General features: G+C 39.3%; 1 protein-coding gene across 3 annotated transcripts in view; it reads right to left on the reverse strand.

Annotated features, from left to right (window-relative positions):
* The window catches only part of IL1RAPL2 (interleukin 1 receptor accessory protein like 2), a 349,582-nt gene that overhangs the window by 155,596 nt on the left and 172,595 nt on the right, over positions 1-21,391 (reverse strand). For all 3 annotated transcript variants that reach the window (XM_051630650.1, XM_051630651.1, XM_051630649.1), the window contains exon 3: positions 9,933-10,206. In XM_051630650.1, coding sequence (XP_051486610.1) covers positions 9,933-10,206 — 274 coding nt within the window. The remainder of the gene's footprint in view (positions 1-9,932; positions 10,207-21,391) is intronic.

A 21,391-nucleotide genomic window follows, 5' to 3' on the forward strand; every position in this document is an offset into this window, starting at 1 on the left:
TTGTCGTGGTGTTATTATGAAGCATTTGCAACTCAGGCTGTCAGCTTGTTCCCTTCATTAGGTGTGATGGCAAACAGACTCCTTTAAAAGCAAACTACAAAGTACAAGCGACAATATAATGAGGCTCTTCCTCCCATCATGCATCATTTTGTCATTTTAATTGACTGCACCACAACCAAAAAAGCCTGGAGCAAAACGGACATGCTGGGTGGTTACGCCCACCAAAGAGGGTTTGGAGAGCTTTTCCAGGAGATACTGCCACTTTGCCACCACCTCTTCCATTGCAGCTCTGCTGCAAACTGGTTTGGCTGAGGCAAGAGGGTGGCAAGGCAGACAGAAACTGCCCTGTGCACCTGGAAAGGGATCTATCAGTTAAACTCTGACACTAACAATACTGGCTGGTTACTCCCTCCAATCAGACGAATGACAATGCTATGAAATGCTATATGAAAAATCCAACTTCCTATATAGCAAATATTTTCTTACGCAACGTTTCAACAACATGTCACCCTGTCAAGCCAGCCTGTAGTTAGGAAGAAAACCAGGTCTATAGAGATGTTTCATCATGGCACTAAGCTTCATGCAAAACAAGTGCTGACAAAACACTGTGCAAATGGCTTTTTGTCAAAGGTGTGCCATGAGCAGGAATTTGCAGAGAGAGGTATTTGCAAAGCAAATCAACAGCCAATGCTCAGAAACCTGCCATTTTCAGCATTGTTAGTGTTACCTATGCAGCAGAAGCACAGACTTCCCCTTTCCTACTCCCTTCTCATTACAATGCCACCTGTAAATTTATGTCATAACTTCGGTGGATATTTGCTCTGTCCCTCACCTCAGGTGCACACTGCTATTATGTGTTTCAGTTGCAAGGTTATAAAAAAGTCTTACCCTCACAAATGACACAAAATGTATTATTTTACCTGAAACAAATGTTCTCTGGGCTGAAAAAATGCATCATTTTGGGTGGACTTTTCAGAAATGTTTACATGATTTATAGAACACAAGTCAACTTTCTCCCAAACAGGTTGCTTTTGGAAAGCATACCTTTTTTTTGTTTTGTTTTGGTTTTTTTGTATAAATAAACCATAAAATATAAGAAAAGCATATTCAGACAGTTTAAGTTCTTCCTAATACAGCACTTAAAATCCACCAAATATGGATAGGACCACTCAGTATAACCAATAGTAATTAATCAGTAATGATTATTTAACTTTCCTGAATTACTACAAGTACTACTGAGTGCATATAAGGTCACATGTGCTCACTGATAATGATCCAGTCTAATCAAAAAGAATTACTTTGAATAGCTGTCCATCAGATGGTGTTATTTAATTGTGCTGTATTTTCTGCTAACGATTTTGCATTATTTAGCTTATATTTTGAACAGCGCTGCAGGCTACTTCTATTTAAAATGCTTCCTGGAACCATAACCCAAAACCGTAGCATTCTTTTCATTAGTTACACTTAGAATTGAGAAGAATTGAGAAAACTAAGTGCCTGGTGAGCACTATCACTTTTGTTCACACTCCATGACCGAGACAATAAATCCACTCAGGCTGATGAGGAAGAAAGCCCTCACTAAGCCAACAGCAATAGACTTGAAAGCTTTAAAAATGCTTCTTCACCAGCCACTCACGTTAGTGCTATAGCTGGAAATTCAGAAAAGGGCAACTTCTGCAAGAATGCCAGTGAATGCAGCAGCAGCCTTCCTTTAATCCAGTCAGTTTGGAATAACAGTTAACATTTCAGTCATGGGCAAAAGGAAACAGCAGTTTGATAAGCCTCACTGTTTTTCTCCATTTTGAGGCAGAAGTCTGGGAGCTGAAGCTTGCAGAAGACATGAGCCATTCCTCCCTGTGCCAGGTAAGCTGTTCCCCAGGTTAGTGTGGATTTCATCGCTCACTCCTCTGAGCAGGTGATGGGGCTGTGCTGACTTTTTCTTGGAGACTCTCATGGCGACCATTTTTCTGTCAGCTCAGATGCTATGAGACAGAGCTTTGTAAAAAGATACATTCTCTTTGTTTTAACCAGAAGATTGCCATGGAATTGACCATGTTCATTCTAAGCAGAAATTAGTAGATGAATCTGTTAATTTTCTGACACAGAAAAAAACCTTGGAATTTGAACTCCAATTTACAGAAAAACGTGTGTTTGGTTTCACTGGCACATCGGAACTTGATGTCTGAAAGTGTTTTATCTAATAATTCATCTTTTCTGGAAGGCTTCAAACGCATCCATTTTCCAGAGAAGCCAATTTCCAATGGATGCCATTTCTACAGGACGTTGCAGTGGTCATATGGGGAACAGCAAGAGGGAAGGAAAGAAAGAATCGCTCCACAGTACAATAAAAAAAAAAATATGCATTGTGTTCTCACACTGAAACTAAGATTTATAATTCCCTGCTTCAAGGGACTAATTATAAACTGGGCCTACTCTCTCAACTGGCAATACGAAGAAAGGTTTAGCTTTGCCAGAGTTCAAAAAGCAGTTTCCTTTGTTTTGGTGGCAAGGCACTTCTAATTCCCAGGCCACCTGGAACTGGCTCTCAACCACAAACTGAAGCCAGCTTAGAATCCAATAGAAAACCACAGGGAAAATCATGGGAGTTTAACAGGTCTCAAAATAAAAACAAGCAAAATTCTGAGTTTGGCTTGTCTTTAAAGCAAGGACAAGAGGGAAAAAGGGATGATATAAAGGAATGAATAAGAAGGACATTTGAAATTGAAGTGTCAATTAGCCCTAAAGTTGAATTCAAATTAGAGGAAATATTCACAACTTTGGAAAAAAACTGTTACGGCATTTGTGCTTCAGTTAAGTGAGGGTGGTTTGTTAATGAATCAAGTAAAACATTTTTGTCTCTAGTATGCATATTATGCATGGAATCTTCTCCCTCTGCCATTTATCCATTTTCTTATAAAGATGAAGGAGGCAGCAAAATGACTGAGCATTTTATACCTACTAGATCGGAAAAAATCTCTACATTTGAATTGCATATTTATACATGGATTTGTTTTGTTTTTCTTGCAGGTTCATTTTTCATTAACTCTTGGGGTTTTATTAACTAAGACTATGGTGGTACATCCAAAAGCTGTGAAATGTATTTATAAAAGCATTGTTTAGGGAAAGGCACAACTCAGATCTCTCCCAATGTACCTAAGCTGTTTTAATGTTCTCTGGCTGTTTTATGACATTTTCACTGGCTTGCTGAATTGCTGATTGCAGGACTGTATAAGTCAACACTCAAGCTCATCTGTGCTCATTCTGAGTTCCAGCAATAACATCAGTAACTACTCCATCAACCATCTTTGTCCATCTGAAGGTCCACAGCCAATAAATGCACTACCACATCCACTACCAGCTGCTATAAGAATGTCCTATGTTAACAGTTTTCAGACTTAATTGAGCATTTGATTGTTTTCCTCTCTCTTCATGAGAACTTTATAAATTTATTTGTCTAAATTTTACACTTCACATAATGGTTACCAAGCAGATTCACTAGTATCTGAGCTTCATTCTTTCAGATCAAGGAGGTCATGGTTTGGTGATCTGCTTAAAGAAAAATGAGTTCTTTATTATCATTGTTTTTTTCAGATCACACAAATCTTTCCTAAAACCAAATGGATTATTACTTACTCTTCAGAGGTTTCACTCAAGCACTAACTTACCTTTTCATGACTACTACTGCTACATGTTTGGGGTTATTGTCTAAAACAAAGATCAAATTCCCACTTATGGTGTAAAACACTCTCATACATTACAAACCACAGATCCTTCGAACGCTTTGGATTTTTTCTTCTTTTCAATTTGTCAAGTGAGAGAGCAATGCTTGAAAAGCAACAATTCAACAGATGGTTGCTCTGAACCACCGACCAAGAGATACAGTGATTCTGCAGCTTGAGCGTTGGTACCTGCCTTTGGCACAACTTCAAACATTCCTGTCTTTTTCTTGCTCATTGATGTTATAACTCTAATTCTAATAACAACTCCTATGCATGATAAGGATAAATCCTAATCCCATGTTACCTCTCCCTTTTATGTCTGACCCATTTTCAAGATCCTACTAGTAAAAGAAAACATCATGGAAGTATGATCTCAGAAAATGAAGTGTTAAAAAAGTACAATGTTGCACATCCAATGTCTTGCATTATCTCTACTTCCGTGTATCAGAGCCTTGTGAATCGAGATGGAGGTACCATTCAAGGCTCCATTCCCTTCAAACAGAAAACTATTTGTGCTGAGCTAACCTATTACTCTTTAAGAATATTTATTCATTCTGTACTTATTTTCTCCTAAGATTCAATTGCTACACAAAACTCAGTAGAAACAAGATGACAATTTGAGCTTCACTAAAACATACGAGATGTCCCAGAGGTCCATGTATTACAACGAAGAAAGGCTATACCATCCACTCAAAAGAAGCAACTTCTGAGCACAGCCACTGAAAGGTAGCTTAAAAAGGCTCACATTAATGAAAGCTTGAAAAACAGATATCTAGGGATGTCTCCTCAAGTTAACCATCAGGATTATAGTTCTCACCGGAGGCACTTAAAAGCAAGACCTGTACTCCTCACTGTGCTTTTGACCCTGCTCAGGGAATTCTCAGGCTCCCTGGACAGAGAAGCAAAGCTGTTTACATCTGACAGTTTAGTGGAGTTTCTCACAATTGGGTCTCTTTCACCAAAGCTTAGTTTCAATTAAAGCTGGGCTTTAGCTAACATCCTTACTAAGAGCGGGATGTGACACAAAAATGCCAGGATGTACTTAGTACAGTCAGTGATACAGCCTGTAACAGCAAGGCCATGATCTGAAAATTCAGGGATAATCTCTAGTATTGTGGCTCTTAAGTCTGTTTGAGAACAGTGACAGCCAGCCAGATTTGCACATAGTTAAAGGTCAAGAGGATCTATTTCTTTTCTAGTTGCCTTCAAACAAACATGGACTGGTCCTGCTGACCTCTGCATCTTGACAGAAGCAACTGAAAAGCAAACAAATCAGCAGTCATTCCAACAGGGATGACTCAGTCACAGAGAGAAAAATCTAGCATTTAAGCTGAATCACACAGGTTAACAGTTCTCCTTGGCTTTTTTTAGGTTTTTTGGGTTAAGTCTTCAAAAACATTAGTTACTAGAAATGAATAGATATTAAAATAGAAGACAGAGCACAGAAGGCATGCAGAAGCTGAAAGAACGCCAAGTCATCTCAGCATATCACACCTAAGTTCATAACTATCTGGTCTCTATCAGTTTCAGCCCATCCCGTTTCAGCAGAAGAAATCCTGTAATTGGCTGGGTTTGCTCTCAGGGAAAATTTCTTCCTTGCCCTTCAGTATTACAAAGCAGCAAGTTGCCCTGAAGTTCGCTACTGCAAATAACTAAGCCCTTTTCATTTATTTCCTAATAATTTTCTATTAGAGCTCTAGGTATTACTTTTAAATTATATTGTCTTACTGAAAAGCCCCATTACAAATGACATAAATCTGAGGCACAGGGACAACTGCTCCCAGGAAAGTATTAAGAAATCCCCTTCCAATAATTCTGTATTTGCAATACCCTGTTTCTGAGAGCACTGAACACTTTCTCCTTTATTTCTTCCAAAGCACAGTGTGTGAATTAGTGTGTCTTCTCCTCTATGCTTTTATTTTATTAGACAGCTAGCACACAGAACTAAAGTTCCATCCAGGATATCCAGCAGGCTTGTTGCATTGCTAACCCTCACTGATTTTGTTGCCTCTGGGAATGAAACCTGTGGAGCACACACTTCATACATTTAAGTCCTATTTTGTAGATGCTGTGAGGAAAGGCAAGCCCCTCTCAGTCTGGGCATTTAGAGGGGTTGGACTAGATGACCTTGATAGGTCTCCTGCAACCCAATACATTCTATGATTCTAGGATTCTATCTCACAGAGTACACAAGGAATGCCAGCAGGAGGAATCATGAAGTCAATGTCCTTACGCCAATTTGCAATGAGAGCTCTTTGAGTCCCACAGCTGAGCTGCATGAGGAAGCACTCACTCCACTTGGCATCATTTTTCTCCACCAGCCAAGGTTTGAAGCCCACCAGGGAAGGCACTTATTCTACCAGCAACCAGTGACAGTGAGCTGAAACATCACTGAGGCATTGCAGCACATGCAGCTTTTGCTATGACAGTCTGTAGGGACTAGAAAATAATGCCAGTCATTTTAAAGGTATCTAAAGCTGGAATTTTACTATTAGGAAAATGGGAGTATATGCAGCATTCCCATTCTTGTGCATGCTGCTGCAACTGGGAAGTCACTGGATGCTCTCCAACCACAGAGCAATATGAGTGTTTCTTTTTGAAGCCCTGACTGTTCTGCAGCTTCGCATCATCAGTAAACACCAGCATTCAGAAGGACAGAGGATGGATATTTCCTCTTTTAAAGGTCTAGAGAAGGACAGTGAGTGAAAATGTTCATATCACCAGGGAAAAGAAAAAAAATCTTTGTTTTTCTGCAAGTGTAAGTGTCAAAAGAACAGATAGAGCTGATTTTTCATAACAAAGACAATGTCATCAAAATGATTTGCAGGAACACCATTGGGTTTTACACAATTTTAGACAGAAAAGTAGAAGGATGCTGTTTCTACTTTTTCCTGCACTTTGATAACGCCAAAACATCATATCTCAGTAAGCTAAATTCTATTTTATCATTAATCATACCAACTTTATATTTTATCTGCTGTACCACTGCATTCAAGTATTGAATACCATATATCACAGGGATTTTGTTTACACAGAATCAGTCACTTTTAATGTGGGAAATGTCATGTATTTTTAATGTGTGACATTTAATGTTAGTGTCATACAGAGCCTGGAAAGAGTATTCTGTGCTGAATCCATGCACTGCTCTAAGTGTTGGTACTTAGCTGGCTTCTACAGACATGCCATAAAAGCTGATCATGTACCAGTGTGCAAGTCTGAGAGATAACTATGAGATGTGTAATCCATCAGCTGCATAGATGTGCTCCTCTTGGACATCTCATGATTAAAGACACTGGCCCACTAGAAAGTATATTTGGGTATTTTCAGAATAAGTCTATGCACGAAAAAAAAAAAGCACATGGAAAGAGCTATTCTATGGCTAAACTGGAATCACAGCACTGCATTCAAGGGGACTTGAGATACAAAAATCACCCTTGTTATGAACGGCAAAGCACTGAATAAAGCCAAAGCACCTGAGAATGAAACATTCTGTAAAGAGAAGATATTGCCACCAACAAAATGAATGACAGATTTTCAACACTCAGAGAAGTGGTACAGCTTTTCCTGGCATGATGGCTGCACACTGCAGTCCAGGCTGCAGGCATTTGAAACCATTTCGTCAGCTCCACCTGACACCCACTGAAATTAGAGCACCAAGTTTTGCTGCAAATGAAGTTTTACTGACAGCCCCTCCAGACTGTCCAAAGTTTATTTTGATTTGCTGGTCATGCGCTCCACAGACATTCAGAAGCTGGAAGGCTTAAAATCTACTATCAGTCTATTTTATTACTGTTCAGAAAGTAATATCTCACCAAAGGCTTGGCAAAGGCTTCATTCTTCTGAGCGTGTCCATAGCAATGCTGCTCTCCATTAAGAACTGTGCAGATAGGGAGAAAGCAAGGGAAAAAGGATACGGAGATTTCCTAACTTGATTTGTTGGCAATTCTCTGGAATCAAATGCTGGTATTAAGGATCTGCAGACATATTGCCTCATAGGAATTCAAAGCCCTCACTCCCTGTTATTCTGCATCCTGTACAAAACTCGAGGCTTAGCTCCATCAGTCAGTCTGGTGACCACAAACCTCCACCTCCTGCTTTCCCTGCACCTCCTCAAGGCCCAGACCTTCTACTCTCCCAATTCACATTATGGGAACTGAGTTATTCTTTTCATCAAAAGTTAATTAACAGCATTTATGCACTAATGTTTTACTCCTAATGATCTTGCTCATTCAGTTTATTTCAGAGCTGGGCTCAGTTAGAAGAAAGGGCTCCAGGAGTAGTTGCTTCCTGAGGCCAAAGGTGCAGCTAAACTTTGCTGAGATTTCTTCCCTTACTCTTCTTCTGTAACCAGGTTAAGAAGATCTCAATAGGCCCAATTCTTGTTCAGTCATTAAGAAACAGAGGCTTTTAACATAGAAAACCAAATGTATTTGTTCAGAGAGCAGAAGCAGCACAGAATCTGACAAATTACTCTCTTACATACTCAGAACTTAAAGCCACCCTGTGCATTTAGTTCTGGTTTAGTTTCCATGTTTGGATTTGGTGCTCTCATCTCTGAATCCTTCAGTGAAGATGCTTCGATCCAGAGTGGTGATGTGAAAATCCCAGAACACCAAACCTCTGTAACAGAAAACCTGACAGCTTTATCTGAAAGTAGCATTAGCAGGTGCTGAAAGATTAACGACACATTCATTGCAAATGTTTTTGAAGAAAAAAATAATTCAATAAAGGAAGAAATAGGTTTTTAATGTGTAAAGCTTCTGACATAAATGTGCAAAAGGCTGCATAAGTGACAAGGAAGATGTTATTGCTGTGTAATGCCTTCCAAAAATAATGCCATATAGTTTTAATCTAAAAATGAGGAAGCTCCATGAATTAAGAACTTGCCCAATTGTTACCAAAAATACTTTGTCATGTGTATAAGCAGAGTTTGAAATTTCCCAGAAAAAAGTATGCCCCAGAATTTGATCCAAGATAAATTCTTCATTGTTCACATAGGATTTAAATTCTAAAAATCCAGAGTACTAAACTAGAAACTTGGTTATCTCCACAACTATACAAAAAAGTATAGCTCCCCTGAAACATGTAGTTCACTCTCTTCCCATAGCATTCCAAAATGATGGAGTTCACATTATACCAAACCTGTGACAGAGCAGCTAATCAAAGAATAATTAACTCCAAAGACTGCAACACAGACTTAATAGAGATTTTGGCAGACACATCTGATATTTAAACTGAGCATTGGTCCCCAGTACAAACCACCATGCACCACAGCAAAATCTTTGGGTTTAGTAGTGTTCTTCAGGATCGAAATGGACTGGGGCAGCTGAGTCAAGGCAGCAGGACTTAGCAGAGACGGTGAGAGAGCAAATGCCAAGCTCTGAACTGTGCTGCTATTTTGCTGTAAATACTTGATATTAAATCCATCAAGCCTGTGTATAATTTCAGTATAGAACAGCAGACAAGGATGAAGAAAGCTTCATTTACTGAAACTAAATTGTTTCAAACTGAATCATATAAAGTATCTGCAAACTTCTAATTAAACACTGGATAATTTAAAGGATATTTATTCATTCTTAAAGACTCCTCTTTTTCTCTTCTCATTTTAGGCACAGAGCTGACATCAACATCCACATGATGGAAATCACAAGCTACAGCACATGCTTAATTTAAGGCTCATCCAAGAGCTCAAAAATACTTCTGAGACATGCATTTCAATGCCTTACCAAACAAGGTCCATTTGAATTTACGACAAATCATAACTGTATATAAAAATAAACATTTCTTCAAAACCAGATAGAACTGTAACTCCCTATTGCATAACCCCATCAGAATAATTCAAACCATGTCTAACTCTTGAATAACTCAGAGGATTTGAAAAAGAGCATTACTTAACCAAAATAATGTGTGATTTATTAAATACCAAGTTCTGAAGGCTTATGGCAAACTGAGAATTTGCAAATGTTGGACTTAAAAAAAAATGTTATTAAGTGAAAACACATTTAATTATAGCTATTGGAAGAGGCAACTATAATTACTAAGGAAACTAATTTTGAGACAAAGCATTTTGTGACATATAATTATGAGAATAAAAATAATGAGTATATACTAACTGGAAGAATATCTTGATCCTGAGAGCTAATTTTAAACTTTTTTTTTTTTTTAACTAAGACAATCTGTACATTCTTAGTTAAATTTTAACACAATACCCACCTTAGAACACATGTGTAGAAACCACTGTCTTGCAACTCAACCGAGTGAAACCATATTGAATCTTCATCCTTGCTCATCCTAACTTCAGAAAATATAATGGGTTCTTCTAAATCTCCTTTGTTTTTGTACCACATAAGCCTAAGACCTGTGCTTTGGGCCATGCTATAATTAGTTCTGATATAGCTGTAGAAAAGGGCACATTTCACTCGGACTGGTTCACCTGCCAAAGCCATGTATGTCTTGAGATCCACTGACCAGTCAATGCAACCATCAACTGAAAGCAAAACAATAATAAAGAAATATTAGATACAGATACATTTTTTCAAGATAGTGAAAGGCAGCTTGTGAAATGCAATGCAATAAATTAAAAGAAAAGAACTGTTGTTTTAAAGCAACATGAAAAACTTGAAGCAGCTATTGGTGATAAAAGGGTATTATACACCATTTTTATTTACACATAAATGGGAATGTACAGGCAATAAACAGAGAGCATTGAGCCTGCTCAATTCCATTTCTTTAGAATAAAAATACTTTCAATCCCAGAACATTAATTCTTCAATAAATAAACCATCTTTTCACTTTAACTATTTGCCCATGTAAACCAGGTCTGAATTCTTTAATTCCTAGTTGGAGGAAAATATAGATTGGCATCTGATCCCAATTTTATCCCTTAAAACTTTTCCATCCACCTCTGCTAATTATGTTACATTAAAAATATATACATATAAAAGATGTGGCACTTAGTATTTTATTTTCAAAGCAGTTCCACATAGCTTTTTTTTTTCCATACAGCCTACTCAAACTGTAGAGATCTGTATTATGTACAACAAGATACAATTACAACACGCTACATCTGCAATCAAGCTTAATACAGGAATTGTACAAATATGAAAAGGGATCTTTTGATGTTCTGTTCAGCAAAAACTTTTAAAACGGCTTTCTTGATACTTCACTTTAAAAGTTAACATGTGTCAGCCAACTTAAGAAAAGATTACTTTGCTCTACAATTTTTTCTCCCATTATTTTAAATTGTCTTAGTTACAAGAGAATATAATCTAATGCTAGAACATGCAAGAGTATCAGCATGCAACTCCCCCCTCATGTCAGGGAACTTTAATTCAGTCTTTTTTACTGCTGGAAAAATGCAAGCCTGAAAGTCAACCATTAATACAACCAAAGTAAAAGACTATAAAGGCAGATCGTTAATAGGCAAATAACTTACCAAAAATAAATAGACTTGAGGAAATGTGTAGATTTTAGAATGTATTGATCATATCCAGTTACATGCAAGTGGAAAAATTTTACCCTTGATGTAGCTAACTCAAATTCAACCAAGTATGGTTCAAGTTACCTTTTCTGCATTTAAAGTATCAGGTATCAAACTCCAAGTGTTAGATATTTCATACATTCTTCATTTCACATACATCTCAAATAGTATTCATTCTTTATGTGATTTTTTTTACTTCCTAAACAAATGTAGTGAGCCAAAATTTCTACACATGGTGGAATATCAGATCGTTTTTACTGTTTTCAAATTACGCCCTATGTTAGTCTCTTCAGGCTTCTCTTGAATCATTGAAAACTAACTGTGATAAATGGAAGGTTTTAATTTCTCCATTGCAGTAAATCAGCTTTAGTTGTTCTGTGACCACATGAACCATGCAACTGAACCATATTTTAAACCTGCTGGCTCTGACCATTGTCATACATTTCTAATACACAAAATTGGATGTAAACAGCTTGTAAAACAAACTTACTTTAAAAAATCTAGTATAGGCTCAAGAGGAAAGGGAAACTCAGTACTCAAAACTATAGTTTTAACGTACTGAAGGGGATGCACGGGGAAAAAATACTTCAAGTACATGATTTTCAAGTAATGATTATTCAAACTTGTCGTGTTTTGTGTGGCACTGAGCTGTGAGAGGGAGAACACAGACAAAGAAGTCATGCTGCAGCAGTTACCTAATGGGAAGTCAATAAATTGCTATTGGCCTTTCATTTTATGTCATTAACAGTAGCTTTTAAAAGCAAGAAGCAATTATTATTTTTTTTTTTTAAATCAGCAGGATGTTTTAAGCAAAATGGAAATGAGGTTGAAGTTAACCATAGCTGTGTGTATGTAACTTCCAGTGAATGTTTTAGTTTGGGGGCTTTTTTTGTTGAAGAAGCCAGTTGGCACAACCAGCTGCTGCGTTTGCATCTGCCCATGGGGTGCGTGGCAGGAGCAGGTAGCCTGATCTACATCACTTGGGGTGGAGGTCATATCCCTTCATCCTTTCATCTGAGGCTGAGCTCTCCAGATGGCTCATCCCCATTCTCAGGACATACAGGTATTCTCAAAGGCACCCTCCCTCCTGTGCTTAAGCAAGTCACAAAAGTCTAAGCAGGGATGTAAGCTGAAACGAACAAGGGTGCTCACAGAACTGGAATTTAGATCCAAATTAATTCAGCCAATCTAACTAATTCTGTCAATCTAATCCTGTCATTTCATCTAATGCTTTCGAACCTGTGCTGGTTCAGCAAAGTGATATGACAATAAAGAATAACCGGTATTCAGACACGCATGGAAAGCTTATGGGTCAAGCAGAAAGGGGCCTGTTTTTCACGTATTTCACAGAACAGAGTTACAATTAGGAAGACTTACAGAGTTAGGTATTGACCCAATAAAGAAATCCAACTGTAGAAGATGAAAATGCCTCTGCTTCCAAAAAATTTTGTCCCATATCCACTCCAAGCAACTTGTCAAAGCACAGCTGAAATAAACACTCGGCATCCTTCAGCATCATGCAATCTGCTTCGCCTTCCTCTTGCATTTCAAAATTTCTACTTCTAGCGTGCACTTCTCTACTACTATGTTTTCAAAACTACAACTGCAGGAGTATATAAGGCACAGTGGAATATAGGAAAGATATTTGAATAGTAATTTACAGAAAGGTCACTACAGTGGCTAAAACCCATCTCCAGCTGCTCCCAGTGCAGAGCAAGGTGATGGGGCTGGTGCCTTGCCAGGCATTGCCAGCACTTCAGTGAAGGCCCCAGGCACGATGACCTGGCCGCAGCCCAGCACCTGCATCTCGAAAGAAGAAAAGTAGATTTACACTACAGACCCTTTCCCCATTAACAATACCTGAATGGAAGAATTCTATTGCCAGTGGCAAGGCTGACCGCAAGAGAGCGAGTGCAGAGGAGGGGGAAGGTGCGGGCAGGCTGCCTGCCCCTCCCTGCCTGCCCCTCTCCCTGCCTGCCCCAGTTCTCCCTGCAGCGTCTCCCTCCCTGCAGCAGCCAAGAGGTGGTAATTACGGAGGGGAGAGCACACAGGGAACGGAGCAACCATTCATTATGGGGTTGATGACATCTGCGGAGGGGAGAAGCCTCACGGAGTGCCTTGACTAAATCTTAATTATTGAAGAAAGACTAATCAAACAGGAGACTACTTTTTCCCCTTGCTCTTTTTTTTCTTGTTAAATACACAGACAAGAATGTTTCCTCTTACGAAGCTGCAGAGGCTAAAATCTGGGTCAGGCTCCCCGCGCTCACGTGGAAGCTGGAATTTTTCCTCTTGCTGCACTGTCAGTCACTGGAGCGTAGCACTGCCAGATTCATTTGGAGTATTCTCCAAGCTGTCATTACAAGTGATTGGAGATGCTTAGGTGGAATTTAGCACTCCATTATCTAGAACAAAGTTCACTGTCATTTTTGTTGGGCTGGATCTCAATATGTAACATAATCAGGGTGGTAAGAGGAGAAAAATAATGGCATTAGAGAGAGGCACTTAATGTATAATAAATGTATATACATCTTTCTTCTGCTGCCCAATAATCAGCTGATTCTTAGTGAGTGCCTGATTGAAAACCAAATCAAAATAGAACCTATCTATTGTGAGGGTATTTTAGACACTTTCAATAAAGAATATTATTTTATATATTTTCTAAAATCTGGAGCATTAACAGGATACAGAAAACATTGTCCTGTTCTAGTCCTTAGGAAAAGAGGTTTGCCCTTCTATCTGTCAGTCCCCTCTCACCCCCATCAGAATAACTTCTGACCCAAATAACTGAATTCAATCCCGTTCCATAGAACATGAAAGTGTTCAGGTATGTGACACACGTGCAGGCAAGAGGCCCAATGTGTCCCTCACAGGCAGGGAAACACAGCAGCAGATAAGGATGGTGGGACCCTACTGGGCCCATCCCAGTTATCTATTCAGGCTACTGCAACCTGAGGAGATAGTGAATTGAAAATGAAGGTTTCAAAATTATTAAGCAAGTTATAGATGAAATTGGCTGACAATATGTTACTGTACTTTTATTTTAGCAATCACCCAAAGTGTGTACTGCATTTCCTTCCCCAACACTTCCTGGTAATTTCCCATTACTCTTATTTTAAATAAATCCAGTTGTCTAGGGAGTCTAGATGCATTTTACCACAAACCATAATAATTTATGAGCAATTATAGAAGAACACGTACATAGTCTCTGAGTAATTTGTCTTTCTGCTTGCTGTCATATAAATAATTTTTTACATTGCGAATCTGCCTGTAATAATTTTTTTAGGGATCTGCCACCTACAGAAATTTATATCATGGCATTGTTAAACATGTTTGCCTACCTTGTTACCTGAAAATCTCATTTTACATTGAAATAATCTAAAAAAAAAATATTTAAAAATAATATACTAGCTAATGTATTGAATTTATTGCTCCAAAAAGCAAGCAAAGCTTCTGTCTGTAAATACATAGGAGAAAACCAAAAACACCATTCTTCTGATACAGGAGTTATATTTTTACTTATGTATTAGCACAGAACAGCAGAGTGCAGGAACTGATATCGATCATGTTCTGGGTTTGCAGACACATAGCAATAATAGATCCACTCCATTAAGGAAGTCCAAAAGGGTTGCAAATTTTTAGACTCCTAAAGGGGAGAAACCAGTTACAGCCCATGAATTTTAGACAACGTGGTAGAACAAACACAGTAATGCCTTTAATAGCTTTGGCTGGACGTAATCTTCACAAAGGGTCAAGCTGTTGGATCAGGCTCACCATACATAATTGTTTTCACATCTCTGCCTAATTCTGCAACACTGCTCACAGACCCCTGCCAGCATCTCCTCACAGCCCAGCGCTGCCATATGCAACCTGTCTGTCAGCTGAGCCCAGCACCTGATCCCCCACCTCCTCCTGGAGCCCTTCCCTGAGCCTTACATAATGAGTCCAGTCACCCAAAAACTGACAGCAACCACCACCCTCTACCCCAAACTGTGATTATTTAAATACTCAAATATTCAGAGATACATTTGCTGGTCAGAGAACACTTTTCAAACAAACCAGTCAGCTCTGCGCACTTTTCAAAATCATGGATGTCACCTCCAAAGTGAGGTAAGATCTTTGCTTGTGGAGCTCCCTCATCTCAGCTGACCTACCAAACTGGATGGTCAAAGGACACTCTCCTAACAATCAATAAAAATCCACTTCACTGACAGACATCTGAGCAGACACCTCTGACATGGAGAACAAGTTCCCCAGTTTTACAGGGGAGAAGTCGTCAATGCTGGTGGTCCTTCAGAAAGGAGTGGAGAGTGCCCTTCTCCAGCAGCAGGGAAGCCAATCTCAAAGAGCAGGCAGAGAGGGAAGAAGGAAGTTAAGGTGAAGTGTCTGTGATATTTCTTTTCTGTGAGTTACAGTTTCACCCTTGTTTGAGTCAAGTGAAGACTAGTTTTTTTACTCTATGTTCATATTTTAAACTGCACTTAGAAAAGAATGGAAAAGTTGCCCCCTGAGGGATATAGTAAATAAATATAAAATGTTATCTGTTATAGATGAAGACTATTTAGAAAACCACTTTCAATCTTGAGAAGAAAAAAACAAAACAAACCCAAACCAAACAAACAAAAACCACCAACAAAAAAAACCAACACACAAGTTCATAATCATTCAAGCTGGGTGAATTTTGCAATGCTTCTCCTACTACCCTGTTAACAACTTCAACTAAATAACTCATTTCTATCACAGTAACATCTAGATTGAACAATCACGGTCCCTTCCAACCTTAACTGTTCTGTGATTCTATGATTCTATTTTGCTGTAGAAACACAATATCTAAGAAAAGTATCTCCCACAGATTTGTAGTTTCTCTACTCTGATCTCCACTTTCTGAATGTTTTGTAGCAAGACTTAGGCCACTCAAACTTACTGGCAAAGAAGTTTAGGACTTTCAAGACATTTAAAAGTGCAAATATTCCGAAATTCCTAAAGAAAACACTAATGAATGCAAAAAAAAAACTACAAGCAAATATTTCTCCAGATCTGGTTTATAAATAAGAAAAATTCATTTACTTATCCTTAGACAATGGCTGAATTTTTTCCAAATCTTCCAAAGCTTAAAAATTCTTTAAAATGGACTAAAAGGTTTTTAATATTTGCATATACTTGGTTTTTTTGGACCAGATTTTCTGAGCTGCAGCTAAACAACTCAAATGTCAAATATTCCAGCCAAACACTCATAATTTCCATTGAGGTCAAACAAATTGTAAATATATACTGCCAGAAGTCCAAATAATAATGGATTCCTCTGTCCTAACTTAAATATGCATATACAGCCAGAAGCACTTCAGGCTTATATTGAAGATGAAAAAGAAAGAACATGTTAGTAGAACACCAATCTGTAAAGGTCTCTAGGGAGAGAAGAAAAACAGCTTGGACTGGGAATGAATTCTCAGCTTCCAGGAGCGATGGCATATTAATGAGGTCAAGACTGAGAAATTATACTTGAAGAACAAAAATGCTAAAGTAATGTCAGTAAAAGTTACTGGACAGGGACATTCCATCCAGTAGCACTTGTCAGAGCCAGCTTTTCAGGTGGCACCTCACCACAGGGATCTTTGGGAGCGCTTGCTGATGGAGAGAAGAACAAATCGCAGCTGGCAGGTCAGATTTTGCTGGAGAACATGAGCTCTGAAACACATTTTGTGATAGAAAGGAAATCTCTGGTCTCATCATATTCTTTCCTGCCTCTTCCAAGTCAGATGTTCCTGGAGACAGATGGACCTGAAGTGCCCTTCCAAAGCTGTGTTCTTTGCTTTGAGCAGATTGCTCTGCTGAGCACACAGAAAGAGAAAAGGAGGGCACTAAAGCAACTGTTTAAAATGCAGCATATTTACCCTAAAAATGAGTGTGTGGTCACCTTGATCCCCTAATCACCTCGATATCTGGCAGGTTTTTTAAGGATCTGCGTTGAAGTAAACTGCACAAATTGGAACTTGTAAAGTGGTTTGGTTTCAAATATCCAGTGGAATTACTTGATTCTCCATGATTGTCACCAACAATGGAAAAGGCACCTTGAAAATCAAGATCAGTAGAGCCAGGATATGAACAATAAAGAAATCATACTTCATGGCTTTATGCCTTTGTATATTTTAGGAATTTCCAGACATGAATGCAAGGACTCTGCTCCAGCCTGTCCAGCCTTCTTAGCCCCTCCTGCAGCACCTGGCCCCTGCTCTTCCCACTGCAGTTCCCCTCCCACACTAAGGCACAGAACTACTTTTAGACAAATTAGACAGAAAAAGAAAACAAGAAGAATCAGTACCTACGAAAAGAAGGAATAATAACTACTTTTTATTGGAAGGTATATCCAATCAATATTTTAAGTGGTGTTGACTATACACAAGCCCTTTAAGGACACTGTCCAAGATGGTGTCAATATTCTCCAGCCAGCCACATTAACCTATGGAGACTTTCACACACTATTTTCAAGTCTTTAGCACCACATAAAATTTGGTAATAAAGTTGAATTAATTTCAATAATTTATGTGTATTTTCATTACTGCATTTGAATAAAGTTACTGAAGGTAATGTAATGAAAACTAGATCCCAGATAAGGTACTTGCCAAGTAATCACACAATTAGGGAACTCTATATCCACTGCTTGTTATTCCCAGGAGAGAACTGTAGGAAAGAGATGTGAATAACAGGAATTTAAAATTAAAGAGAATTAAACTCCATTAACTTTGTGGTCCCTGTGGGGCAGAGGCACTGGTGCACATGCACACAATTATTTTATTTTTCATGTTTTTCAAATATGTGGATAGTTATAGTTGGATTACCTGCTTTGAGGGTACAGTCTTAAGAAGACAGACTCTGAGGAACACACCAGGCTAGATTCATTTCCTCTGCTGTCTGCTGAAGGGAACCCTTGAGTGACACTGGTTTGCTGTAAGGGCTTTACTACATTTTACTTGTGGCAGAAGAAAATCAACCTGTTTGCAAAGGTTGTGACCCATGCTCTAACCTAGGTTGTAATTCCTCCTCTCATTTTAAATCATTAGCTCCCTGTATGCAGCAGAATTGCAACAGGAAACACTCCTGACTAGAGAACATACAGAATTTCACTTCAGTAAAAAGAAGACTCACAAATCAAACCAATATGTGCTTTTATAGGACAAGTGTGAATAGAATTGTTAAAGGATTATTTCACTAAAATGTGCCTGTGTAACTGATGAATTATGAAGTGCTTTTAAAATGAGAAATTCTTAAACAGTAAACACTGTTCTTCAGACTTTTGTTTCTATTTAAAATAAACAGTTATCCTTACTGCAAGCCATTGTAATTGCATGTAAGAAAGAAAAATTAAGGATGATTGAAAAAAATGAGCTGTTACAGGAGCTACCTGTGTGACAGACGTGTTTCTCCAGGTAAAGCAGCAAGCAGTAATGCAGTGCAGTGCTCCATAGCACAGTGTTGCACATGTGTCTAGGTACACCTTTACGTTTACATGTATATTTTCTAAAACCTGCCTATTGCAACATCCTGCAGCGCTGCACCCACCGGCAGCTCCTCACCCCCCAGCAATGAATCTGAAGTTAAAACAAGGGCCACATTTATAGGACCACAGGCACTTTCATGTCTCAGACACAGACTGTGAGAAGGGGTCTGTGATGGCAGCCCCCTCCCACCTGCCAGATCCCCCCAAACCCTATCCTGCTTCCAGGCCAGCTGGGAGTGGTGGCCCTGAGCAGGTCCTGCCACCAGCACTGCGGCTCAGCTCCGCTCCCAGGGCCTCGCTCCTCCCCAGCCCCAGCTTTGGTGACAGCCCCTCGGTGGGGGAGAGAGGCCATTTTGTCATGACCAGGGCTGCAGCTCCCCACATGGCACATTCCTGGGGACTTCATCTGCTTACCTAAGTCTTGATTCGGGAGACTCAGACCAGGGCCAACGGCCAACTGGAGTCCCAGAGAACTCAGCACTACTTTGAGCTGACACAGAGCAGCCACTATTTACCTTTAAATAAGAACCATCATAAAGCAGACACATCCAAACCAGCCCGATTTACAGCCTTTTCCTCACACTTCCCTGGAACTTCATGAGCCAGAAACAAAACTGGCATCAGGAACGTTTCATTTATTAGTAAGCAAAAGCGACTTAGCTGCAAATACTTCATTATTAATAGATCATTTGCTCGGAATGGCACAAAACAAACAGGTCTGTGTTTTATTCATGGGCCTCCTGTCATCCGCAATGGCCCCAAATTACTCTGCAGAACTTGCAGCTGCCACATGTTTCACTGAACAGCACCCAAGAGGGGCACAGGAAGATGGAGAGATGTTAGAGCTCCAGACTGAGGCCAGGCAAAGGCAGGAGTTGGAATGTGGGATGCAGGAGGGGAGCTGGGGAGACCTTGGCACCTCAGACCTTTATTTGGACATCACCACACCCTCCAGCTGGGATATCATCCTGCAGTCCCACCATCCATCACCACATCATTATGAAATCATCACAGCTCCGTGTTAAAAGATGACTCATAAAAATCAACATAAATGTCTCCACCTGTGATACTGAAAAATCAGAAAAATTACATAACTGGAGCATCTTTTTTATTTAACGTCTCTCCGTTTGTACTCACTCAACACTCAGCAAACAATATGGAGACTGCTCATTTTCTATCATGTTTCTTGCTCACTGAGAGTTTGCTGACCTGACCCACAGCAGTGGGGGAACTGGGGAACTGCCATAACAGCTTGAGGACGAGGGTTCAAGTGTTTTAAAATTATTAATACAACAAAGGATTGAGATGACTACATCTGGATGGGCTCCTGTAGGGACCACCACAAAAAAAACCCCAACAAAACCAGCATGTTTTCCACTTAGGAAACCATGTTTTCAAATATCACAAGTGTCACGAGCCAATCCCAGGGGGGCTATCGGCTGTCAGGTGCTTTCATGACTTTCCCCCCCATAATTTGGAGGGGTTGTTGAATAAGACTGGCTCCTGCTCCTAGCTCAGGGCTGGGGTTCTACTGCCTCCCAGTCCCACATCCTTCCCCACTGCCCCTGCTACATACAAGTTGAATTCTGCAAAGTGTTCAGGGAGGAAACTGGGGGTGGGGAGGAGGGTTAATTCTGACAAACAGTGTCATAAGTGGATGGATTCCCAATGTAAAATGTTCTATTTAATTCAACCTAGTCAATTGTATTATTATTTTGACTTTATTATTTTTTCAGCTCACGATGACAGATTTTTCAGTTCAGATGACAGTGCTGTCATCTGTCCAGCTCTACATCTGAAGGAAGAGGAAAAAGACTGTTCCTAGCCAGAGGGTAAAAAGCTCACAGGAGGCATGTGACCTTAGGGGGGGATTTTGGTCTACACAGAGGGAACTGAAGTGAGAGGCGTCTGGGGTTTCTGGGGCACAAAAAAACCCAAACACTTTGAATCAGCCCTGACCAAGATTAAAGCAGAATTTGACGGCAACAAATTCATCTTGTCTTCATAAGATACAAGGTCCAGCTTTAGAGGTGTTCATGGTATGCAGCTCCCATGGAGGCCAAGCACTGTAGACAATCTCTGCACCCCACAGCATTGGGTGCCAGTTCTCCTGGGAGCACAACCCTTCAGCACACCCACTTTGTGAAAGGGGAAGGAGGGTAAAGCAGAGGGGGAACATGTTAGAACCATGGGTATGCATAAGGAATAAAGAGATGCAGATGACATACAAACAATTTTAAAGGAATTGATCATAAAGAGAAGGTATTAAAAAATGAAAACACTGTTGTATTTCTTTTGAAGTATCACAAATACAATAGTATTTTTTTTATGTGTTATTTGTGAAAGAAATGATATTTCACTTGGAGGTTAACAGTGTAAGAAATGCAATTAGAATTATTTGCATTTAAAGATATGTCTTCATTGTAAATATTTCCATCGTGATGACTTTGAAAAGAATCTTTGCAAACAGAAATACAAATAACCTCATGCCAGATTTCACATAATCTGAAACCATGCTGTGTCAAGTTGTCAATTTTAAGAATTCTCCTAAACCATTACAAATCTCATTTTAATCTCCCTAAAGACTCATCCGATTTTTACGTAATTGAAAATAACCACTGCTTGTAAAGTGTTAATTTTGATTGCAGTAAATAACATGGTGCCAGAACCCTTCCAGCCAACAACTACTTTGAAAAT

This window comes from Apus apus, chromosome 12 (assembly GCF_020740795.1).
Source record: "Apus apus isolate bApuApu2 chromosome 12, bApuApu2.pri.cur, whole genome shotgun sequence".
Taxonomy (NCBI): Eukaryota; Metazoa; Chordata; class Aves; order Apodiformes; family Apodidae; genus Apus; species Apus apus.